Here is a 24,654-nt window from a genome sequence, read left to right on the forward strand (position 1 = left end):
GGAAGAAGAAGACGCTGCACGACTACGCGGCGGAGTTCACGGAGCTGGCGGTGAAGCGGCACCTGCTGGAGCGCGGCGCCGCCGGCGAGGCCGCCGTGGTGGAGACGCTCTACTGCACCTCCTGCGAGCTGCCCATGCGGGTGCGGCGCGACCGCATCCTCGAGCACCTCTCCTCGGGCCGCCACTACCGCAACCGCCGCCTCGGCCGCCAGCACGGCCTGCGCGCCCCGCTCCTCCTGTGAGCCCGGGGCCGGGGGGGGGACCGGGCCGCGGGGGGGGGGCCCCGAGGGGAGCCGGGGCCTGAGGGGAGACCGCGCCGCGGGGGGAGCCCTGAGGGGATCCGAGGCCGGGGGGGGCCGGGCCGCGGGGGGCGCCCTGAGGGGAGCCGGGGCCCGAGGGGGGACTGGGCCGCGGGGGGGGATCCGAGGGGGATCCGGGGGGGAGGGGGGACCGGGGGGGGGGCCGGGCCGCGGGGGGAGCCCAGCCCCAGGGGAGCCCCTCCGGGGAGCCCCCGTCCTTCAGCAGCCCCCGGCGGAGCAGGGCTTCGCGGATCCGGAGAGCGGCCGCAGGGAGGGGGTCGGATGCAGGACGCGGCTGCGGGACGCGCACGCGGCCGCTCGGCTCTGCGAAGCCCCCCGACACGCTCCTCGCGGTGACTGGTGGGGTGACGCGACGAGCCCGGCTCGTTCCCCGCTGCTGCGATGAGCTGGGTGCCCGGGTGACGCGTCCCTGGGGGCTGGGGACGTGCTTCAGGTGCACCCCCAGCACCCGCGTTCCCGCTTTTCCAGCGTACAGGCGCGCCGCAAAGCCGTGGCTGCCGGGGGTTATCGGGGAAGTGGAATCGCTGAAGCTATTTGATGAATGGAAGTGGTTAGTGYGTGGCGATAACTGGGCTGAAAAAGGTCGAACCTCGGGCCTGCTCRCAAGGGCACAGGTCTTGCTGCCCTAGGGTCTGTATGTTTTAAGAAACGAGAAACAGCAGAGACTTCTTTAAAACCTTGTTTTGTTTGTTTTTTGCTCCATGTAGATCTGCAGGTCCAGACCTTGGCGCTAGCCTCCCCCTCCAGCTCGATCCTCCTTCCCTGCTTTCTCAGCCTTCCTTTATCCTCTCGGCCAACCCTTGCATCACCAGCGCCGGGACCAGCACGAGCTACAGCATGGTCCCGTCTCCGCCCTCCTGCCCCAAGGCGTTGATCCCYGTTCCCCCCGGCGCTGTCAGCTCCACAACGAGCATCGCGTCTGCCAGAGAAGACCAGACGCCCTCTACCTCCACCAGTCGCTCTTCGGCGTTCGCTGCCTTCCATGTGAGAAGCACGCCCGCTCCCTCAAAGCAGACCGGCCAAAGGCTCCTTGTTCCTGAGGTCTCCGACAGCGCCGTTCCCGGAGGGGCGGCGGGACGGAGCAGCAGTACTGCTAGCAGTATCGGCATCGGCCTCGCCCTCTTTGGCGTAGGGCTCGTTGACAAAGCGTTGTTTCAGAGTTTAATGGAAGAGAATAGTTGCTGTTTGCTTTACATCGTGGAAAATCAGCTGCAGGAGGTGGAACGTGCCTTCAGCGCGGAATTTTTGGCCAATACCAGGGTGCTGCGGCAACAGGATGCTGACGTTGTGCTCAGTGATCAACGGTACAGCTAACTTCCATGCATGTCTCTTCGCTGATGTAAGACTTGGGCGAGTGTCTTTGCGCTGAGCTTTCTTCCTGCGTCTGGAAAGCTGTACTGGAGCAGTAACGTGCCCAGACCTTGCTTATCTGGCCTCAAATATTCAGCGCTGTGAGAGGGGAGCTCTGGGTTCTTTGCGGGACCGAGGGGCTGTTGCGGGCTGAGCCAAATTATGCTCTGCATGATAGATTGCATGTGTTTCCGGATTTCCTGGGAAGCTTAACTTGGCTTCTGTGCCTGGGGTTTCTGGAGGAGTCGAAGCAAGTAGGCAGTTCTGTTGAAGAATGTGAAAAAAATCACTTTCCTGAGTTCTCGTACAGCAACATATAACGTGCCTTCCTGCGGCCCCCCGGCTTTTCTGCCTCAGAGCAGCTGGCTGGTTTTAGTGGCTCTTTTGAAACTGTCCCCAAAAAGCAGAGTACTGTAAACGTAGAAGACTGTGGCATTTTGCTCTACAGTTGAGCCGATCAAGTACTACCTAGTGCTGTGGTTACAGTCGGTTCTTAAGTTAGTATTGTAAATATCATTAGAAAACTAAAAGGCAAAGCTTTTCTGGAAGACAGACTTGATATCAAAAGTTAAAAAGTGAAAATAAGCCAAGATGTACTGCTCGTGTTTTCAGTAGTTCTACCACATAAAATATTTTTAGATTCTTCTGTACGTTTTTAACTAGCAGAGTTCAAGTAGTTTTCAGAGAGACCTTTAAAAACCTTTCTTCTCTAAGATGCAAGAAAACCAGTGCAATTTAACTGTGTCTGTTTTCATTTTATCTAAGGACATGTGTTCTTTCTCTAAGTATGTGCTTTTAAGAAAACCTAAGGAAGTTCCTGGCTTTGAATTAAGAGATTTTGTTAAAGCTTGGCTTCCTGTATTGCTATCTCCTCCAAGGATTAGTGCCTCAGAATATGCATCCTTGCACGTAGGCAAGCRGTTCCTTTCATAACGTGACTTTTGCTTCCAGACAGATGGGGTTTTGTGCCTTGTTTAACTCTTCCTCGAAATTTAAGAAAGCTAACATTTAAAGTAAGTGTATCTGAAAGGAGGTTGGGATCGTTGCTATTCCAGCAGAAATCTTGTCTTCACTGAACAACTTTCTTTTAACTCCTGCAGGGTCTCTGGAGCCATTATTTCTTCACCACCTGAAGAAGCTTCTGAGATTGTAATAGATGCTTTACGAGCTGGTAAGACAAACTGCTGCAAATTCAGCTTTTATTTGTAATCAATGACACACATTGAAGTAGGCCCTGTATGTTCATATGCTTGCCGAACACTTGCAGAGTGTGAAATTTATCTTTTTATGGAAGAGTTTTTAAAATAAAATAAAATAAAAAAGGCAAAAAGTTTTGCTTGTAATGGCTACATCAGAAAGATCAGTGTCACAGCTGGGTTGTAAAGTCCCTCTTTCCGTACTCAGCTGGAGATCCAGTAATCCAGTAGCAGTGAAGCTCTTCGAAAGTAGGAACATCTTAGTATTTGCCTCACGCTTCTGTCTCCTCCACTCCTAATTTTATAGCAATTGTAACAGTAGCTTAATAAAAAAATAATTTAAAAAAAAAAAAAAAAGGAAGGAGGATGGTTTTTCACATATAAATGGAAAGGAAGCCTGTATCGCTCGACTGGTGTGTTTTCTGTTGTCTGCCAACACTGGTAAAATGGCTGTAGAATCGGAGCAAGATGATCCAAAAGCAGAGCACCGGGAAACTTAACTAGCAGAGCAGGAGTTCTCGCCTGTGGGTTGTGTCTCTGTTAACACCTCGTACAAGCCACACTGGTAACCGTGCTGTTCGCCTTGCTGTTATTAACAAAGGTCCTCCCAGTAGCGCCTGTCCTAGGAGTGATTGCACCTTTCCAGTCATTAGTCACTTGTGCTTTTAACTCTGTACTCGGCAGCAGTGTCCCTTGAGGTGTACAGACTATCTAATTGCATAATTAAAGAGAAATTAGTCCATTAATGACACTGATGTTAATGGCTCAAACACAAAGGGAGTTTGTCCTATGCTGTTCTCACTACAGCCACTTCGAATGTCTAGTCCTAGAAGTACACCTAGGAATAAAGGGAAAGCTAGCTATAAAAACAGTCTGACTTCTTGGGATTTGTAAATCGTTAATGAAACCGTAGCAGCTGGCAGCACCAAGGGAATTGGCATCATCAGCATAAAAGCCAGGCTTTGGTTTCATGAAACATGCTTTCTGGAATGTAATGATTTGTTGTATGCAATATTGCAAGATAAAAAACGTGTAGCGCAGCTTGTGTCCTGCCTTCAATTCTATATTCTGTGACATTTTGCATAGGGAAAGGTGTATTTTGCGAGAGGCTACCCAGTTTAGACAGGCAGACAGCAGAAGCTTGTTTTGATGAAGCTGACAGATGTGGAAGACCATTGGTTTGTGGATTCTACAAGTAAGACCAGCATTTTTCTTCTGATCTATACTTGTTAAGAAGCGTATGTCTGAAAGTAGCACTGATTTCCTCAAATAAACTTTGTTCCATTGCTGCTTGTTAATGTTGTTCAGCGGGGAGTTTGGATTTGGTTAATTCTTTATGTTTAACGGAGGTAAAACCTGATCTGTTACAGGATTAAAATACATACCCACTGGAACAGGTGATAATGGGACTCGAGCTATAAAACTTTTGGGACATGAAAGCCCCTTTTTTTTAGAATGGACATAGGCAATGGTAGTCCGCATTTCTGCAGACACTTTGAGGTTTTGGAAACGCTACGCCTAGTTGAAGCTCCAAAGAGGGAAATATTCTGGCAATGCTGTGCCGTTCTCTAAGGCAACTTCTTGGTCTGTGGCTTTAGGAAAAAAAGGACGTTTTGTTTATAGTTTTTCTTGCGTGTGTATACAACCACTAGGTCAGGCAGATCTGTGGTTTTATTAAATATACGGCTCCTGAGATCTGCTTTTCATTCTCTTCTGGGTAAAGCATTTAGTTTGCAGCTCTCTTCAGCCTAGTGATACGCTACGGCATTAAGCTTTGTTCATTTATTACAGACTTCTTTGTGAAACTTCTGGCCCCGTGTATTGTGCTTTTCCTGGATCAGAGGGTCTTGTATCCTTTTTTCCCTCTGTTGGACAGCTTTGCTGCAGTAAGCTAGAAATAAAATTGGAAGAAGGCAGTAAATTAAATCTATTCTTCAAAACAGCACAAGAAAAAAATTCGTCTTCGAAATGTTGACTATGTTTCATAATATTGAAAACCCGTCCTTTTTTGTGTTTTTTACTGACATGCTAATTGTAACCTTTGACTCTACTGTTTTAACAAATGATGATCCTGTGAAACGTAAGCACAGATGTTAGCAAATAGAGGCAAAGGCTTACAGTAACTCTTTAACAAAAGAACGAGCAACCTGATTAAGCTCCTTTCAGAAGACTCTCTTTAGGGAGGTATTGACCTCATCCACCGTTCAGCTTTCCGCTCAAACCGAATTTCTGTACGCTGGGCTCTGCACAGAGGCATGTTTTAGCTGCGAATTCTTACTGTGCCTTTAGAAGAGATGGTGCTTGTAATGTCTAGGATTGCAAAGTACCCGTTGGTGAAAATCCTGCTTGACGTGAGAATTGTTGGCGTATCTGATGGAATAGATTTATTAGTCTTTATAAAAAGTGATATTTCCACTTGTGACTTTACATCTCGACCCCTAAGATGGAATAATTGAAACAGAAAGAGCGTAGATTAATTTTAATTCACTTCAGCTCTGTTAAACCTCAGGGAACTCTGCTACAAGCAAAGGCGGCTACTTTGAATTTAGAATTTAACACCATATGCTTAGTGTGGATGTGGGCTGCTAGGAAACACACTTGATCGTTTACTGCTCCGCTGTTGAGAATGGTCGCTTTCGGCACAAACAACAATTATGTGCATTAAATATGTATTTTGTGAACTTTAATGGGCAGTTGCACAAAATATCCGCGCTAACGTTTGCCTTCTCAATTTGAGTGCTTATATGTGTCTGTTCCCCAGTCATAAAGCTGAATGTGAACTTCTCTTGAGTAGAGGTTTTGGTCAACGCTCCCCTGAGTATGAACCTGTAAGTCGGGCTCTAAGAAGAACCGTGGGTAACTCACTGGACTTCTACGTCCTGTTAGTCCTCGTAACTTAATTTCCTCTTTTAAGTTGTTGGTTCGATAAGTCTAGTCAAGTTCAGATGTTAATACTTTTTGCAAGAAGCAAAATGATACATACTGAGTTGCTGAACTTGGAAAACTGGATCAGAAAGCTGGATCCGACCCCGTCTATCTGGAGAGGTGCAAGTGTTACGCGGTCAGCGCTGCCTGCAGCCAGTCGCCCCTCGCGCTGCGCTCGTCGCAGCGGCCCGGGCGACCTCGTTCCGTCCCAAACACTGTTCCACGTTGCTTGTTTCTCTTTGAAGGCGTTTTGACCCAGCGCTGCAGTTCTTGTATAAAAAAGTCCGTGACAGCCAGGCGTTGGGGAGGATTCACCGGATATCGGCRACCAGCAGCATATATCCAGCGGCTTCTCTTAGCTTCCTAAAAAAGTCAGGTACTGAGCAGCTTTCTTCTAAAAACCTTTCTTCTCGAAGGATTAGAGGTTTACTTGCCCCATGTTCTCGCAGAAAGTTCCTTCTGTTTGTGCGTTCCTAAGATGCATGGCTTTTGTCTTTGGAGGAGTATTTTCTTCACCAACCTTTACTTCTGTTGCGCGAGTATTTCTGTTTACTCTTTGCATTAGTTTTTGTTTGGGGGGATTTTTTTGTATTGGTCTCAGTGCAATTCAGAAATGTAAATTTATCGTGGGTTTTAAATACGAAGACCATAATGCCCAGTTCTGCTTCTTCCAGGTGGAATTTTTTATAATGCTGCTGTGCATGATATAGATATTATCAGTTTGTTGTTGGGAGAGAGTGCACCAGATACAGTATTTTCACTGGGACATGCATTCTGTGCAGGTAAGACTAAATATGTGGATAATTTATTCTGTACCTTTTGAACTTTTCAGTTATTTCATATCCCAGCACTAAAACTGGGGGAAAAAATGTGCGGTAGCATGGTAGCCAGGACAATTATTCCATCGTGGAACTGYTGAAAAAACAGTCCAGTGAAATAGAAGACCAGTGTCTAAAGCATCTCTTGCAGACGGGGTGTTTGGCAATTATTTCTGAGTTTTGTCAGTCCCCTGCTGCTGTGAAATGATCGCTGCAGCGATACCGCTGAACTCTGCCCTGTGGAGAACGGAGGGGTGCAAGAGTTTGCCGTTTAGAAACCAGCACGCAGAGGACAACTAGCAAAGYTTTGCGCTTACAGCAACAGTTCTTTGTTTAATTTCTCTAGCGCTTTTCTGCTGATCTCAACACAGTTACAAAAGTGAATTTACTCCGGATTGTTTCAAGCTGGTGCGCATTCTCTGGGTTACCAGCTACCGCAAACCACTGTAAAACTGCAAACTGACAGTTTTTACGTGGAAATGCTAAGTTTTAATGTCAATTAAAAGCTGCTGCCGACAGCGACCTGCTGTTGTTGTGAGGCATGAAATGCAATGCTCTAATCTGCAGTAAATAAAGCATTGCAGTGCAGCAAACAAAAAGCCACGGGGAAGCATTCGTGCAACCTGCCTCATGCTAAGTGCTGGAAATYGCCTAATCTGGGCCGTAAAAGCTGCAAAAGCCAAAGGGCTTGAAAGGAGAAGCGGAAGCCTTTGGGGAAGGCCGGGGCCTGGTTTGTGGAGCTCAGGTGCGGGGGCCGCGCGCTTCTGCGGAGCTCAGCGCGCTCGGTCCGAAGCGGTGGGAAGGGTCGGCCAGCTGGCGTACGCCGCAGGGAGCGCTTTGCTGTCGCCCGTGCTTCCTCTTTGGGGTGTCCTGGAGCCGGTGCTGCCCCTTAGAGGAGGAAAAGCAGTTTGTTGTAGTAGCTGTTTGCTGGTTTGCTGTTCCCGGTGTGAGCRAGTGCCTTTCTCGTCACTCAGATATGGCCTACTTGAAGGATGCAGACACTGTAGCGGTCAGCATGAAATTCCCTAGCGGAGCAATTGTCACTTTGGACGTCAGTCAGCACTGCACTAAAAGCTGTGATCAGAGACTAGAGGTGCGTTCTTGTTTCTCAGATAAGTCTCCTATGACACCACAGGCCAGAGTAAGTCTTCCCAAGCGTATGTTTGTGCAGGACATGTGTGTTGTGCCCCAAGCACATACCTGCAAATACACATCGCAAAATAGCTCCATACCTCAGTAGCGATGGGTTGCTTGTAATATCGATTTAAGCTACAATCCGCTCTATTTTGCTATCCAAGTCTTGCCTCTGTTTACGTACGTTCTCTTGGAGTTATGAGCTACGGGCGGTCATACTAGAGCAGGAATTGGTGTCAGCTTTCTTGAGGCTGAAACGTTACCGTACAGTTGATTTATTGTCTTTCCAAAATGTTTCTAGGAGTAGAGCGAGCCAAGAGTCCAGGTCTCACAAATGTAAAGGATATTTAAGGGGAGGAAAAGTATTAACTCAGAGGCTTATTGTCTGTGAATTCCAGAAGTCATGAATTAGAACAGATGTATGGGTTGGATTTGGGGAGTAATATCTGTTATATCTTTAAAAAAAAAAGGGGGGGGGGAGCTTTGCTCAGACAAAAAAAATTGAGCTATTGCAGCAGTAGAAGCCACTGTACTACGCTGGCCAGTATCTTCCATCATGACTGATCCATAAAGGGGATATGTCTGTTGTAGCTCCTAATTTTAGGAGCTACTTTTCTACCTAGTGATACCAGCCAGGGGCTTTTATAGGCTAGTCAGCTGTTTGAGATCAAAAACGYGGTAATTTTAAGAACTTTGTTCTCCTTCCTCTTTGCTGTCTTCCCTGCAGGTTCATGGTTCTCAAGGAACGTTACGGGTAGATAATCAGAATCCCTTGGGAATTACAGAGCATGGAACTTCTGTATCCATCTATTCACAGACCCACGCCGATCGTTTCAGAGACGCGCACAGAGAGCTCTTTCGACACTTTCTTAGAACCCTGAAAGGTAAAGCGAGGCTGAAATTTATGGATAATATTGGGTTCGGTTTGCTTTCAGCAAAAACTTGGAAGTTGTTCCAGTAGCAATTGCAATTTGGTGTTAGTGTCTGATATCCCAAGAAAGAACAGGTAGATGTGAAATAAAAATAACTCTGTTCTGTTGAAGCTGACTACATTTGAGGAAAAATACAGGATTTTAGTTACAGGAGCAGGAGAGGGGACAGAAATATTTTCTTTTTAGAACCTGAGGAAAGGAGGAGTAGAAAAGACAACCCTTCAACTCGTGACGGGGGAGGCTGTTGCCCTTCGTACTGATTACAAAGTACCGCTCCGATGACTGGCGCTTCCTGGCCGCGGGGTGTCCTCTCGCACCAGACGCTGGGCAAAGAGGCGGACGCGGCGGTTCCCGCTGGAGCACTCGGCTCCGGAGCCGAGCCGGGCTGCGGTGGCAGGCAGGGGAGTGCTGGGCGCCAGGGCAGGTCAGGGCAAAGCAGACAACGGAACCTCGGTTTTACCCGCTGTTTGTCCTCATCTCTGCAGGCAAAGAACCTCCCGCGATAACCAAAGAACAGTTTCTCTGGGCGATTCAGGTAGCTGCAGCTGCTGAGCAGTCCTGGAGAAATGGATCTGCTGTTGACTTGCGCAATGAAGCAATAGATTCRTCTGTAATCAAGACTGAAATAATGTGACACGCACTGCCGGGTTTTGAGGTGAAGGATAATCTTTGAGCTGTGCTACAGTGAAGTCGTCTTACCTAGTGATGTCTCCACTGTTACCTTCCCTACCTAAAAGACTGACTTTTTTACATTTCCACTGGAAACGCCCAGAACTTGGAGGCACTTTCGAGCTAGAAGGGCTCCGTGCTGGTGCTGCGGATGCCGCTTAGCACAGCGGCCAGGACCCTCCAGAGAAATGACGTGCGCTTTTGTCCAGGCGGCGTTTTCTCCTGGAGAGCTTTGTTGCTTGTGGAGTGTTGTTTTCTTGGGAAAAGAGCCGCGCTCCTCGGGATGCGGTAAGGAGGTGTAAACCACTGCCGCTGCGATGGGAGCTGCGGAAACGAGACGGCGTAACGCTCGAGACRAGGAGAGCGTTCAGCTGGTCCGGGCTCGCTTCCCTTCAGTGTGCGCAGGAGCGCGACTTCTGCGCTGGACTCGCTCCCGGGCCTCGTATTTATTGTTTCATTTGTTGTTTTGTAATGGGTTTTCTAAAGTTTTGCTATGGATTTCAAATGCATAGCTGAGAAGTTAATGATCGTCTAACTTTCTTGGGGGACGGGGAAGAGGAATGGAAAAGCAGGGAGGGAGACTTCCTCCTGCGCTGGCTGTAGTGAGAGGAGGAACTGTAGGAAGGCCGTGAATTAAGTGTTCCACAGAGAAGCAACACGCTTGGGCACTTCTGCAATAAACACTGCGTTATTAACAGGTTTTTCAGAATGCAATCTGTGAGCGTGTCCGGTGGCCTGTCCGGCGTCTGTTCCTGAGAGGGGCGTGTGTCGCCTGGGTTATTCAGTGCCTGCTGGACTCGGCATCCTCTGGATCACTCACTGCACCAGCGAGGTAGCTGTCGGCGTGCTGTTGTTTTCCTTGCTTAAATGCAAACCTTGTATGTCAGTATTTCAGCAGCAGAAGTGGACTAATAATCGCTTTCCTGAGCGTCGGAAGGGTGGTGATTACGTATTTTAAAGATTTTTTTTTTACAGTCCAGCACACTTGGACTATACATCACAGAAAAAGATAGTGCCTTCAACAACAGGCAAGTCTGCTTTTAAGCCAGGTTATTTTTATCTTTTTATCCTTATGTTGAGCTTATTACAGATATATAGATTTGACTATTCTTGTCTGTATTTCTCATATGCCGGTTTTCAAGCTCTCTTGAAAGCTTTTTTTATTGTATTAAAAGAACATTCTTGCCTTGAGTGTTAGTTGATACACGTCACTTTTTTTCTTCTTGCAAGATTCTTTAATTCTGTCACTTTCCAATCCTATATTTGCAGTATAAGACTAAAACCTAGAAATAGCTGTGACATTTATAACTGAACACAATTCTCTTGTGGAACTTGTTTTTAACAGTGTAACTTTTTCAAACATGGGAAAGCTATGTCTTAATGATAAAGATTGCTACCAATTTCATACTCCATTTTCTAGTCATTTCTTGAGAAAACAGTTTTATTTATAAAGAAGCAGACGTTTACCGCTTTAAACGAGATCACTGTAGCAGCTTCATTAGTGGCGAGCAGGTATGTTTTGCTTTCGTCGGGGTCTGACGTTTAAGTGAAGGTCGCGCGCGGACGTGATTCCCGTGGAGCGCGCGCTGCCTCCGGGAGGCCCCGGGAAGGGAGGRAAGCGCGGCCGAGGCGGCGGCTTTGGAAAGGGGGAGACTCCTCGCGTACAGGCAGGAGCTGCTCCCGCGCGTCTTCCCACAACGCTCCCGTCTGGTTGCGGGGGAAGCGCTCCGCTCCCTCGGCCGCTTGCTCCGGCGCCTCGAAAGGAGGAAGGAGCCGCGTCAGCGGCGCGCTCGCTTCGGCACGCGCGCTCTCTGGCAGAGCTGCTCGTTGGCAACTCCGCTTCACCGATGAAGCAAAACCGCTTCAGACGGTTTCCAGAGGGGACAGTGCCGCTTTGCAGACTGACCCTGGTACTACGAGAGCACTTTCCACGCAACATAAGCAAGACTTTAGCTGTCAGGTGTTGTCATTCAGACATGTGCTTTTATTGTGTTACAAAAAAACCCAACAAAAAAACAGAAAAACAAATACAGCTATAAAAATAACACATTTTCCAAAGAAAACATTACAAAAAATACCATTCGTAACATGGTTGGAGTATATCAATTAATACTGCTGGAAGAAGCCTTAGGTAACATTGAAAACACGAATGATGGTTTTAAAGCCTTTAAAGCCTTAAAGTGCTTTAACAAGCTGTTATTTGAGGACATACGTTCACGTTTCGGCAATGCCAAAGGAATCCCGTCCTGCTAGGTGTAGCGTGGAGGGGAGGGCGGCTGTGGGAGCGCTGCCCTTGTCCCTCCGGCTCCCTCGGGGTAGGAGCGGAGGCYGGTGGCGGGTGGCCAGGCMAGCGGGAGGGAGGGAGGRAAGGGGCCACGCTGCCCGCGCTCCCTGCGCRCCCCCGGCATCCAGCCGCTCCTGGCGGCCACGGCGAATGCCGGGGAGGAGGGAGCTGGGCCCTGGTGCTACCGGCACGGCACGTGCAGCGTTCGCACTCATTTTCCCTATGGTCTTTCCTTTGAGCGAGGACAAATGCCGGCCTATGCGGAGGAGGAGAAGACGCAGCTGTGAGGCGAGCACTGAACTTCATCGGTGGGACTCTCGCTTTTCTCTTTAACGTGACTGGATGGAAGGGCAAGGCCTGCGCGAAGGATGGCCCGGGTCCCCCCCGCGCCCGGGGAGGTGTCTCGCGTGCCAGCGCTATGGGAACAGTCACAGCTCTGCCTCCTGGAGGTCTCCAGCGCGGGGGGAACGCGGGAGATGGATGCAGCACTGCGAGGGCAGCGTCGTTGCTGCCTACGTTCCCCTGGGCTGCCCGAAATCTAGAGCAGCCCAAGCTTAGGAGGGTGCAGGAGTAGCTTACTACCCTCCCTCCTTCCATGGACCGTCAGCCTCTGTGATGGGCCTTCCGGACGCTTGTTGCGGGCTCCCACCTTCAAGATGTTTTGCTTACCAGTGGGAGGGAGGGAGGGAACACAGCTGCTTGCATCACTGCTTTCTGCTGAGTTCTTCTCAGGTTGAATCAACAGCTAAATTAGGCCTTGAAAAAATCACCAGAATGTGTGTCAGCAACAGCTGGGAAGGAATAAAAACGGTTCTACCCAGCAGTGTGCTGAAGGTGATCGCTGTGGACCACCCCGGGACAACCGTGAACAGCTTTCGTTCCAGTAAGCTAATGCAGAAGGCCAGCGTCGGGCTGGGCTACAAAGAAGACGGCAAGACAGGGAGCTTGGGTAAGACGTGAGCTGACAGAAAACAAACCTAGGACGATCTCACGCAGTCACCCAGTCCCCTGCCTTACGCCAAGGTAGGATCAAGTTTGCACCTACCTCGTTCCCGACAGCTCGATCCAACCTGTCTTCAAAACTCCTCCGACAGCGCAGGGGCTAATTCTACAGAACTCTGACTCCCAGAGAGAATTCAGAGGCTCGCCCCTTTCTCTGCAATCGCGTGAAGATGCTCAGAGGGGAAAAATCACTTGAATTTTTGGTGGATAAGGCTTGAAAACGTGATTTCTGCATGTTTACATGCAAGAGCAGGAAATTAATTTACTTGACACTATAGTGTCTCAGGAGTAAGTATCAATTTTTATAGCTTACATGAAAATAAATCTTTTTTCTCCTTACAGCACAATGAGTATACTGTATGTACACTGTGGACTGTCTATATACACAAATATTAAGTACATGAACACATCTGTAAATGACAAACAGGTTGTTTTTCTGCTCTACAAAGAACTGAGGGAGACGGATACTTTTTGGCAGTCCATCAGGAAAGCAGATGGGTTTTGTTGCTTTGTATCCGTCAATGGCAGATATCTTTACAGAAAACGGAGCGGATGCAAAAACCCATTTTTTCAACGACCAGGACCTGTAGGGTTTGGACATCATTGAGAATACAGAGCAGGGACAGACAAGAAGAAAAGAAGGTGAGTTTTGCTAACAGAAAAATGTATGTGCTATCTTTATGCCGCATCTGTTTGATGCAAGGATGGGCCAGTAAAATATAAAGTAGCATTACAAACCGGCAAATGACTCTTCCTCTGTCGGAAAATCTCTGCATTCCATGTCATGAGTTGTTTCAGCTGCCCTTTCCTTCCCCTTGATCCTCTGATAAAGCCCCTGGAATTTCCTTTCTGGGGCAGATACCTAGCGAACGGATCAGGGCCAGGCTGTCTCACGCGGCTCGCAGTTCCCGTCTGTCCAATGAAACTACATTTTCAGCCAGACACTCAAGGCTGAAAATAATCTGCTGTTTTTCATATGGGGTTTCATTTTTTTTCTCTATTCTTTTACCTCTGTGTCCCGGCTCTTACTGCTGCCTTCTGGAGACCTTCAGTTGATCTCTCCCTCTGTGAATTCTTCCTTTATGGACTGTTTGCGAGATTTGCAGTCTGGGAGGTCAAAACCAAAGTCTGCCCATTCGTCAGCCCCGCTGCGGTTGGGGATGGTGATGGTGTGCCGCACGCGGAAGTGCACTGCCTCCATGACGCGCTGCCGCTGCAGCTCGCCAGAGCTGCCGATGGAAATTGTGGAGGCGTTGCTGCTGGAGCGGATAAGCTGCTGGGCCCCGTAGTCATGGCTCTGTTTGAGATCCTGAAGGCCTCTCCAGATAATCATCCTGTACTGCTCTGGGATCTTCAGTGCTCCGAGATCCTGGAAGAACAACACTGCTAAGGCATAGCCGATAATCAGCAGAGGCTCAAGAATAAGGACGGGAACAAGCCCTGGGACCTCTGAGCACGTGGTTCAGAGGCAGCACACGGGCATGAAGCCAAAGCATGCAACAACCGTGCTCCTGGGCCTCCCCCACGTCACGGCACCGAGCCYGCAGGTCTTCCCGTGACGGGTGATTTCTCATTTGTAACCAGTGGCCAGTTGACCAGTTACTCAAACACAGCTTTGCAGGTTAGAAAATGTTGTTTCTTTTATTTAGGGTGGGAGGAGGAGAAGCAAGTTATTGTTTCACATAAAACTAATGTGAAAATGGGAGGGACGGGGCCTTTCGCTTTCTGATACAGATTGCAGAGCAGCATGTGAAGCGTCATGTTGTTCTGTTCACCGGGATAAGGAGCCATCAGCCTAGCTGGTCTGAGGTCACTTCTCTCCTCAGGTCCTGGCCTGAGAGATCTGAACCGCCTTTCCAGGTAACATGCACCACACCGGTGGGCACCGAGGGATTTGGGGATGTGCCACGTTTCTCAAACTGGTCTTGACTCGGGCTGTTTTGGGACCAATCCTACGTCATGTGTATTAATGCACCAAGATGGGCAATAGCGGATTATTATGACAGACATGAAGGGCTGTGGTTATAATGCTAAACAGGCTTGAGAATCTCAGGGACGGTGGCCTACGTGCAGACGCCTGCATCGGAACAAGTACCATCGTACTGGAGAGCTGCTAGAGATCCATGTTAATGCCAAACACAGAGACTCACGTGAGTGTTAACTAGAGAAGACAGCAAGTATGCAATTAGTAATCACAAATGTCAACTTGGACACACAGCTCAGCAATCTGGTACAAAGTTTTGACCATACCAAATGTTTCTTTTGACAGCTTACAGATAATAACGGAGTTAGTTCAGAAAACGTTCCAAAACCAGGCTAAGATTACACAACTGGCCCCAGCTACCAATGAAAAATCAGTGTGTCTTCAACAACTGCATCATTGAAACATGTTCTCATATTTTATTTTAGTTGCCAGACAGAAGGCAACTGCTACAAACTACTTAGAGGCAAAATGGAATCAGGGTAGGAGCTTTGACTTGGCCGAAATACTGACTATGGCTGAAAAGGTTTAAGATTTTTTCCTCTTCCGGTTATGAGTGACCTCGGTATTTGCACCCAGAGTTGCACTTTAACCAAGAGTTACAGTGACAGACCCCTCTCCCCCAGCAGCGGAGGGCTTACGCACAACGTGATGTCAGGTATTTCTAACATGGCTTGTACAAATTTTCATTCCAGCTTTTGCCTAGCCTGGGCTATTTGATCCCAGGGTTGGAACACCGACTCCCGGGACACAGATATCCTGGGTTTGACTCGCTTACGTATCTTCTTTTGTCTGACAGGCATACTGAAGATTTACACGGGAAGACCTAAGATCAGAGCCGTAGGTCTGATTTAAAACTCCCTGAAATACACCGGAAGCCTTTCCACTGATTCTGTGGGCTTTGGATTATTTTGCTGAGTACCTCAGTTTGTTCTCCTGTATGTTAGGTAAAAAATGTATTTGAGGTCTGACTTGGGGATCTTTTAGCTTTTTTTAGATGTCCCAGAAAGAAGTACATTGAGTTATCATTTTGCTTGTTTTTTCCCCATTATCCTATAAACTTGTCGGCCCTTGCTTCTGACCCTCTGGAAGAATCAATGGAACAGGCTATTGGGATTGCTACCAAGGCCTGAACTACTGCTAAATCTGAAGGACCAGAAAGGAAGACATAAATCATGGGGAACGTATAGCTTGTGTGACAGGTTGGTGCACATTTTTTTTTCCTTTCCTTTAAAACTGTTTTGTCCTTGCTTTTATGATCAACAGCTGATAGAAACAAGTGGTAAGAACAGATCTTCCCAAAGCATTTACCTCTATGGATAGGTTCTGCAGGTGGTAAATATTCTGTAACCCTTGTGAGGTGAAATAGTCGATGCAGTTTGGACACCCCAATCCTGTTAAAAAACTGCAGAAAAAATTTGGAAAATAAAGTGGCATTAACTTCTCATGAATATAAGTTGTGCTCTCAACCATCGCTTTAGTGGCAAACCATGTTTCAGCTCATTGAAAAGGCAAGGAGGAGACTGTAGTAGGCTCCTGCCTCCGAAAGAATTAGCAACCCTTTCAGACCCTTGCAATACAGGTGGGATGCAGGCAAACGCGAATGTAGTAGGGAACTTGTTCCGGGATGCTCAGAGTGCTTGGACAGAGCTTTTCTTGTGGCTGATGCAAAGCCAAAGTATGGCCTAACTTGCCATTAATGTCAGAGTGAAGACATTAATGGGACTATGTTCATTCCTAACATTACTTTTTAGTTCTCCTGGAGAACTACCTGGAGAAGGAGAGAGGGACGTGCCTTAGTCTGGGCAGCGACAGTCAGTCTCTGCAATGTACAGATTGGTGCAGGGGTATTTTGCACATTGCACTGGGCTACAGCTGCGCAACTCTAGTAACTGCGTGTGCAGCCTCCCTAATTCTGGCAGGATGTCTTTTAAAACATCTGTGGTCTTTTAAAAAGACTGGAACATGAAAAAGTGGCCGCAGATCTGACAACATGTTCCTCATGGAAATAGACCATGTGGACCAATTTCCAGGTATCACTGGTAAGGGATGGGAAGGTGGAAGTTCCACAAAGTTATGTGCCAGTTTGACATACAGAAACAGATTCTTGTTCATATGTATTTAATTTTTAATTGAGCAAGGATGGATTACCCAGAGGTGTTTGCAGGCAATACACGTTTCTAACTGGTAGCTAGCTGGGCCTTGATTTCTGAGATGAGAAGAATGGTCTATGTGATTTCATGAGCAGTGATTTCTCAGTTGGAACCAGTGGCCAGTTGACCAGTTGCTAGACAGATCTGAAGGTTAGAGTAAGGGACAACAGCAAGAAACATCAGAGGACAACAGACAACAGGTATCAGATGTTTTCCCTACCTGACAAGGCTGGGATCAGGGTTGTAGGGCGGCGGAGGGGTGCAGTGTGATCCTGAGACCATCGACTGGGATGAGTGGCCTCCATTCATTTCTCCATTGGGTTGCATGGGGTGACTGTTTAACATCCCAGGTCCTAGGCAGAAGCCACGTCAACGCAACAAAAAGACCAGTTAGACATAACTCAACCCAAATGGTTATAACCACCCCATCCCTCATCAGAGAGTCTACTGACAGGCAGGGAGAGCCTGCACTAAGCACGGACTGTGTGAGCACTAGCTTGAGGACTTTGGGGTCTGGGCCGACTGTGGCTGATCCCACTGCCTTCCCCTGAGAGCTTCTAGGAGAGCCGCTGCAGACATATAGTTACACCGTAAATTCCCACTCATCCCCGTGTGGTGGCATTTGGGAAGATCTCTCCCAAGTGTCTCAGCTGTAGACTGCTTCCAGCTGGGTGTTGTGTGCGAACGTAATCTGCCTGGCCTTTGCCTGAGACACCTCTGTTTTGGTGCGGGGTCTGAGGAGGGGCGAAAGCTAAGCAGAGCTTGGCTCCAGGGAGTCTGGGCTGCTCTGCGTACTACGGAGCTGTGGCTGCCGTCTGCCTGCTCTGCCTCTCAGCCGCCTGGGGCTGCGGGAAGCGGTGACGCGGAGACCTTACCCATTGGCCCCAGGCTGGGCGCTGAGTTGGAGCTGTGCTGTGGTGGCTGCCCCACCAGCTGGTTGACAGAGGGCAGCTTGTTGATTCCTCCTCCATGAACTTTATTCATAGGCGAAAGGACAGGACCATAGGATGAAGGTGTCTGCAAGTGACTCCTGCTCAAAAAACCAAAGCAGTCCGTGAGCCTCCAGCAGGGAGGAAGGGAGCCGCCCTGCCTTTCCCCGGGACTCCCTTCTGGCTGTCGCCCTAYCAGGTTTTCTGGGCTGAGGTTTCGGTCGGCTGCACCAATGCAAACTGCGGCAGGAAAAAAAGCTCGTTTGCACTGATAGCGACCCGGGACAAACTGCACTCGTGCAGAATTGGCTGGCATGCATGTATGTCAGGCAGCAGCCACGTGTGTCCACAGAAGGACCCTGCTATTGAGGGACCTGCTCGTCACGGCAGGGCAGTCACCCCAGAGAGGCGCTGTGGACACGTCCCAGCTTTGGCCTCTGCAGACATAGGCTGATGACTTGCAAGTTTCCAGCTCCAAGGTTTCTTCCACCTCATCTCCATAACCACTTAGGGAACAGCCCCAAGTCACACAGCCAGGGCCAGGGCTGCTCTCCAGCCACTCACTGTGCCTTGCTGCCTGCTGCAGAGCTGCAGCTGCCAGAGCCGGGGTGTCAGGAGGCCTCGCTGGCTGCTGCAGAGGTACTTACTGCCTTTGCAGGAGCTGCTGCTGCTGCTGCCGGTAAGAGTCAACCAGCTGCTGTGGGACCAGCTCCACCAGCTCCAGGCTCTCCTTTATCTTCATCAGGATCTCGAAGTTCTCCCGCCCTCGCACCTGGAAGAGGGAACAAGCCCAGGCCTTCRCTTTGGCCCGTCTCACCTGGCCCTTTCACGTGGCCTATCTCCCCTTTTTTCTACCCAGTCAAGCAGGGCGCAATGTCACTGTGACCAGTAAATGTTCAAGGGTCCAGGACGCCCTCAGACACTTGCATTTACAGATGCTTTCCCCCTTGTTTCTAGGCCTCCTCTCAGCCCTGTGGGCCATGCTACTGGCCCCACGCCTGATGCATTGCAGGAGACCTCAGGACTGTCTCCTCCAGCCATGCCGCCTCGTCCTTCCTGACACTTCATCCCCATGGCATTTCCCTCAGAGGGCACAAAGCCACAACTGTCCCGAGCCAAGGCAGACAGGCGATAACCAGTGTGGCTCACTGAYACTTACAGGCACGTAGTACATCTCCTCCTCCCCATGCCGCCGTTTCTTAACGCCAGCCCCCAGCGCTGGGATCCCCTGGGGACTCTGTTTGAAAGCTGGGAAGGAGAGAGGAAAAACTGTTAGTGCAAACCGAAAGTCAAATCTAGCTATGGGAACTGCTGTGGCCTAGCTCCTCCTAGCAGCCGTGGGACTGTGCAGCCAGCAGCCTTGGGCCCGAAGTGGGGAACTGGAGCACTCTGCAAACCTTCACTGCAAACAGGGAAATAACTACCTCCAGCAGACTTAGCTTGACACACGCCAAATGCGCTCTCTTTTTCAGGGTTTGTGGCTTTGGGAATTGTTTTATGTGTTTTTGATGACAGACTTGTGCAGAAAATTCCCCCTTTCCCCTCATTTCCATTCTCCTGGGCTGTCGTTGGGAGAGCAGAACACGCTTGAGAACACTTTGGYTCCTGCAGTATTTAAGTTCCAAACCATGCAGGGCTGCTAGCAGTTTAACTGTGTTCTAGCACTGATGTCCCTTTATTAATAATAATAATAATAATAATGAAGAACGAATCTATCTGGACATGAAAGTCTCTCACTAATAGCATTGCACTCTGGGGGGAAGGAGGAGCAGGTCCAGCTTCTGAGGTTTGAGACCTGGTCAAGAAAGSTCAGTGTGTCGTGTCCAGATGTGGATTTGAGTCTGACCTGCTGGAGCACAGTGACGTCGGCAGTGATAGGAAAGGAGCTGACGTGGAAGCAGCTGCGTCGCTTTGAGCAGCAAGGCACCCCAGCTGCTGCCAGCAGCCTTGGACCGCGACAGGACGGCACCCTGAACCATCCACCTTTCCTGGAAAGAGGACTCACTGCGTTTGTTGGCGTTGCCGTTTTTAGCTGCACTCTCATTCAGGGCTTGTTGCTCTCGGTAATGGTCTTCGTCAGCCTTCCGGTCTCTGCCAGGACAGGCACAGATCCGTCCTTCAAACGACCTCCTTCCCAGGACCTGGCCGCTGCGAGGAGAGAAAAATCAGTGAGTTTACTTCTTCTAGGGAGTTTCATCTTGGTTCAGTCCAACACTTCATGCTGTGCCTCAAAGAGCCCCAGTAAAGCCCCCCACAAGTATTAGGCGTAGGGAACCCGTCTGCTGGGAGCGTGAGCAGGAGTCTCCTGCGAGGGACGAGCAATTCCTGGGGCAGAGGAGGGCTGCAGCTGCACTGGTGGGGGGGGCCCCGCGCTGTGCGCAGCCCGGGGGCTGCCACCTCCCCTTCCCCCCGGAGGGGCTCTCTGGAGCGCATCCCCTGGGAGGAACCGCACGCCATCCCTGGGAAGCTGCTCCCTCCCGAGGCCAGCCCTCCTCCCGGGGCCCCCAGCCCTCGGCGGCCTGCCCTGGGCAGGGCTGCTGCTGTGCCGGTGACTCACTCTCTCGTTTCCAGGGTTATGATGATGAGGATGGGTCTCCTGTTCATTCCTCCCACGCAGCTGCTATTGCACATGAAGTTGTACAGAATGGTGGTGAACTCGGTCCCCACCTGCCCCAGGAGAGGAGAGCAGACACCGAACAGGGAGTGAAAATCAGGAGTCCTGCAGGCTGGGACTGCACCCCGACGCGGGAGGCTGCAGCGAGGCCGGTGCCAGGACCACCCTTCAGCCAGCAAGCGGAGATTCCCCGTGGGAGCGCTGGGGCAGGGCAGGGATGTGTGACCTTGCACCGATGGGACCATCTCGGCTGGGAAGAGGTCACTCTGCAAGGACTGCGTGGCCCCTGAGGGGGGGGGCTCCGGGCCTCCAGCACTGCTCCCAGGGCAGGACCGGGAGGGATGTCCCTGGGCACCGGCTTTGTACCACGCTTCCCGGCAACAGGATGCTCTGGGATGCTTCACCGGCCCAGGGCTGCGTGTGCTCAAACACATCCGCCGCCAGAGCTGCGAGCAAGGCGGGGGTACCTTAGACGTGCTAGCGCCAGCAGGCCCCCTGCCCAGGACAAGGTTTGTCTCCCACCAAGCAGACCTGCTCCCAGCTGTGCCACCAGCAGGGTTACCCCGCACGCAGGCAGATGAGGACGAACGCTGGTTCTGGTTCCCCACCACCCTGGAAGCAAACGGGGTACCTGTGGGGGCTCGTAGGGCACCATCACACTCTGCCTTCCTGTGACAGGGTCGTCCACGTATTGGGAGAGGTTGTTGCCTTCCACCCGGATAAGGTGGCTGGCTGGGGCCGACTGGCCTGCGAAGTTAAACGTCTGCGTTAGCGGGCAGGGCCGGCGCCGAGGCTTGTCCCCCTGCGCCAGCGCGTCTGGCGCGAGAGGTGGTGGCACCTGCGCAGGGGCAGTGCACGGCAGGAGTCCCTGCCCCCCCAGCCCCTTGCGAGCTCTTCGCCTTGCCGCCACGCTCCTACACCTTAGTCCTCGTCAGCGAGAACTTAACGGTGGGGCCAGAGGTGCTGGGGCTCCTGCTGCAAATCCACAGGTTCATGGGAGCCCCCGGCCTGGAGCGACGGCACGGCCGGCAGGCCCGGGTTACAGGCGCGCTGGCTTTGGGCTGGCTCTGGTTGCCAGAGGAGCAGGAGCTCCCCACGGCTACCACCGCGGGCACGGCAGAGCACCTTTACCGCCCTCTTTCGCTCTCCAGCGGCCCACCGATGGGGCCGTCCCCAGCGGAGGGGTGCGAGACCAGCACTCACCGTCGTTAAAGTCACGCCCGAGCTCGTGGTTGGGGCAGCGTTTCACCACTTCTGTCACGTGCTCTGCTTTCTTGTAGACGGGCATGGCCCGGATGATGGTGCCCGGCGGTGGCGGGGTGGACACCTTGATCTGGATGGGACATGTCTTGGCAATCTGACAGTAGAGTTTCTTCAGCAGAGGGGAGTACTGGAAAAGAAGGGACACCTGCGTTTGTACGGCTCAGGAACAGCAAAGGGAAAGAGCGGTAAGGGCTGTGGGCACAAAATACGATGTGGGCAGGATGGATTATTGGACTTTTGCTGCCCCTTGCATGAAGCAGCAACCACCTCTCCAGTGGAGGACGCGGGCACAGCTATCCCTACCCGTGTCTGCTGAGCCTGCTCCAGCCACCTGTTTAAGCTCATAATTCTTCTTCCAGCTCTGGACTCCTCATTGGCATCAGATGAATGCAACTGGGAATTCCCAGCCTGAACAGAAGTTAGAAGCACTCCTGCCTTCCATCTGCTTCCCCCGCAGAAGGAAGGAATGCTCCGAACAGTCTTACAGTCACGCTTTCAATGGGAAAGGGCACAGCAGCTTTGCTCCGGTCCGCTTCTGCAGGCAGGCCTGCAGTAATGAGAGATCTGTGGGACAGCCCAGAGCACCGAGAGTGAAGTTCACCTCCTCCCGAGCATCCTCCGAGCCCCACCGCTTCACATCTGGCTCCGCAAAGGAGAGCGGTCGCCCCTTACTCTACCTCCTCAGCTCTCGGTGCGTGTTTGGAGATGTTTCTTGAAGGGGACGGAGAGGGAGGGAGGATTATTCCAGCATGCTGGGACAGGCAATTTGTTCGTGGATCCCAGCAATTCCCTGGGAGCAGGAGGAACTGCTCTGTACTAGCTGGCTCCCTGCGCAGCTGGGCCAGGACGAGCTGACATCCACTGCAGGCAGGCGTCACAGGAAGGGAGGAAAGCGCAACTTCTGTACTCTCTGACCAGCTCTATTTCAAACAGGCACGAGGAAAGTGGYGGAATCCTAAAGGAGCCTCTCTTAAACATTCATTTCCCTTTTTGTCACGCCTGTCCACTAGCTCAACTGGAAAACGTGCCAGCTGGYGGAGTTTGGGGCTAGACCTACACGCTGCAAAGGAGCAAGCAGGTAGACTGCCGTCAGAAGCGGAGCTTTTTCTCCACGGCATCAGCTTTTCAGGCCTCCAGCCTGCACTGCTGCAGTGGTGCTAACTCTAACGCATGCTGTGTGTTCTCAGTCCTTCTCTGTGCTTGGGATTAAACTAAACTCTGCGTTTGCAGAGAGAGYTTGCTTCCGTTTGAAAAACAAGGCTGACTCTTTCTGGCATAAATCAAGGCTCTCTTGCCTGCATTAAGGGACTGTGCAAAGGCAGCTATGCACATGACTGAAATCAGTGCTAATTTCAGATACAGAAAAAGCCTTGTGAACTAAAGGTGATATTCAGTGATGGAGAATATCCTTCTGATCCCGTACTTCCTGTTGGCTTGATGCTCCAGAAGGCATCAAGTAGGCTCACAGCAGTGCGTACGCGAGAGCGAGGGCTGTGCTACGCTCGGGCCGTTTGGCCAAGGAGGCCTCGAGGGTCCTGTGCAGCCTCAAGAGAGCGCAGACTGAGCGCTCCAGCACCTCGCACCGTGCCGAGACAGGCGTTTATTTTCCTGCAGGTTTCCTGAGCCACCCGCTTTCTGCTTTCCGAATGCCTCGAGTAAAATGCCAACATGGCAGTAAAGCACCAAATTAAAATAATGACTTGTTATAAAACCAGTTACTGCCCTTTGTATCCTAACCGCTTTGGCGGTACTGTGCCAGTGTAAAGACACTTTGCCTACTGGCAAAGGGAATCACGAGCAATGCAGGTTTTTCTCTGAAGCCGTGCGACAGACGGCTGCTCGCAAACTGCCCTTGCGTATGCTCAGTGCCCCATCAGGGGAGAGGGACCAAAGCAACTTCAGCGTGGTGCCTTAGCAGTAGCTTTTTATTCTCTAGGCCCAATTTTTCTTTTTCCCCAGAGGTATTTTAATATGACCAAATTCACCTGCACTTCACAGTATCCACTTTTGACATAAATCAGATGCAACTGACTACTCGATCCAGTGCAGATAGTTGTAGGAAGGATTTCCCAACTAGCCTAAGCGCTTTGGTGGCGTGTGGCTTCGCTGTACCACTAGACGCCCACCGCTTTGTGACTTACTTAGAGGAAGTCGTGCTGAAAATCAGCTTAACCCCTAGCTCATAACTCACTCAGCCCCTTTTGAAAATCCTACCTGTCCTTTTGTGACTGCTCGGTATTGCACACAGTTCCTGTTTTAAACTAGGGCTGTGAAGTACCGAGAGCGCTGACACGCCACGGGCTACGGAAAGCGTAACGGTGTATAATAGAATTACAACTAATTACACAAGACCTCGGAGTTTAATAATGACTAGCAAGCGTGATGCGGAACGGGACTTGTGCTGACCGCAGCTCGATTCTTCGCAGACGCTCCCAGTCATAGCAGTAGTTACAAAGGGGACGGGCCGTGTCTTCGGGTCCGTGCACAGAGCGACCCAGGCGCTGGAGCCCCGCGGCAAACGGGCCGCAAAGGCAGGCGCAGCGCCCTCGCTTTCGCCTGGCCCCCGAGGCATCTCTGCTGAGGGCCTGCCCGTGCCTCCCGGGCCCCCAGCTCTTGCGCTGCTCCCGCAGCCTCCCCATCCGGCCCTGCCCAAATTCCCGCGCCAGAGCTGGAGGCACATGGCTCAGACCAGGGAGTCGCGTTTTCTCTGGGCTCACAGCAGATGCACGAGCAGCCACAGAGACGGCGATGCCGGGAGGGATCCGTCCGTCCACCCAGCGGCTCGCAGTGGTCCCAGTCCAGGGACTCACGCGACGGCGCGGGAAAGGCGCTGCCGGGCGGGCGTGAAGCAGAGCGGCGGTGCCTCCGCTTTGCAGGCAGTGGAGGTTGCACCTGGTGCGCTTTGCCTACAGAAAACAATTTACTGCCACCGAACTGCTCCTTGTGCGGACACGGCAGGATGTGTTCAGCCATGAGCACAAATTCCCTGCAAAAGGCCCTGCCGTTCCCTGGACTTTTCTTGCATGAGAGTGCTCCTGCAGGAGCGGGTCCTCCTTGAGGCCCAGCTCCAAGAGGACCCGCGCA

At 51.0% G+C, this 24,654-nt stretch overlaps 2 protein-coding genes and 1 long non-coding RNA gene across 4 annotated transcripts in view; 2 read left to right on the top strand and 1 right to left on the bottom strand.

The window, feature by feature from the left end:
- The window catches only part of LOC112975427 (myo-inositol 2-dehydrogenase-like), a 12,300-nt gene extending 1,549 nt beyond the window's left edge, over positions 1 to 10,751 (top strand). The window contains exons 2-10 of the mRNA XM_026085440.1: positions 6 to 238; positions 1,028 to 1,624; positions 2,771 to 2,841; positions 3,953 to 4,061; positions 6,037 to 6,167; positions 6,466 to 6,573; positions 7,584 to 7,702; positions 8,471 to 8,627; positions 9,161 to 10,751. Of these exons, the coding sequence (XP_025941225.1) occupies positions 6 to 238; positions 1,028 to 1,624; positions 2,771 to 2,841; positions 3,953 to 4,061; positions 6,037 to 6,167; positions 6,466 to 6,573; positions 7,584 to 7,702; positions 8,471 to 8,627; positions 9,161 to 9,309 (1,674 nt within the window). The 3' untranslated portion in view covers positions 9,310 to 10,751. The remainder of the gene's footprint in view (positions 1 to 5; positions 239 to 1,027; positions 1,625 to 2,770; positions 2,842 to 3,952; positions 4,062 to 6,036; positions 6,168 to 6,465; positions 6,574 to 7,583; positions 7,703 to 8,470; positions 8,628 to 9,160) is intronic.
- Positions 10,752 to 11,259: 508 nt separating this feature from the next.
- The window catches only part of TP73 (tumor protein p73), a 47,006-nt gene continuing 33,611 nt past the window's right edge, over positions 11,260 to 24,654 (bottom strand). For both annotated transcript variants that reach the window (XM_026085649.1, XM_026085648.1), the window contains 10 exons: positions 21,511 to 21,697; positions 20,939 to 21,054; positions 20,251 to 20,360; positions 19,699 to 19,841; positions 18,853 to 18,941; positions 18,341 to 18,465; positions 17,640 to 17,794; positions 16,985 to 17,117; positions 15,923 to 16,016; positions 11,260 to 13,999 (listed from right to left, as the gene is read on the bottom strand). In XM_026085649.1, coding sequence (XP_025941434.1) covers positions 13,679 to 13,999; positions 15,923 to 16,016; positions 16,985 to 17,117; positions 17,640 to 17,794; positions 18,341 to 18,465; positions 18,853 to 18,941; positions 19,699 to 19,841; positions 20,251 to 20,360; positions 20,939 to 21,054; positions 21,511 to 21,697 — 1,473 coding nt within the window. In that variant the 3' untranslated portion in view covers positions 11,260 to 13,678. The remainder of the gene's footprint in view (positions 14,000 to 15,922; positions 16,017 to 16,984; positions 17,118 to 17,639; positions 17,795 to 18,340; positions 18,466 to 18,852; positions 18,942 to 19,698; positions 19,842 to 20,250; positions 20,361 to 20,938; positions 21,055 to 21,510; positions 21,698 to 24,654) is intronic.
- On the top strand, positions 20,486 to 23,196 carry LOC112975477. The gene is made up of 3 exons (XR_003256635.1): positions 20,486 to 20,567; positions 21,588 to 21,755; positions 21,930 to 23,196. It is a non-coding gene; the product is annotated as an uncharacterized LOC112975477 (long non-coding RNA).

This window comes from Apteryx rowi, unplaced genomic scaffold (assembly GCF_003343035.1).
Source record: "Apteryx rowi isolate R43461 unplaced genomic scaffold, aptRow1 scaffold_67, whole genome shotgun sequence".
NCBI lineage: Eukaryota > Metazoa > Chordata > Aves > Apterygiformes > Apterygidae > Apteryx > Apteryx rowi.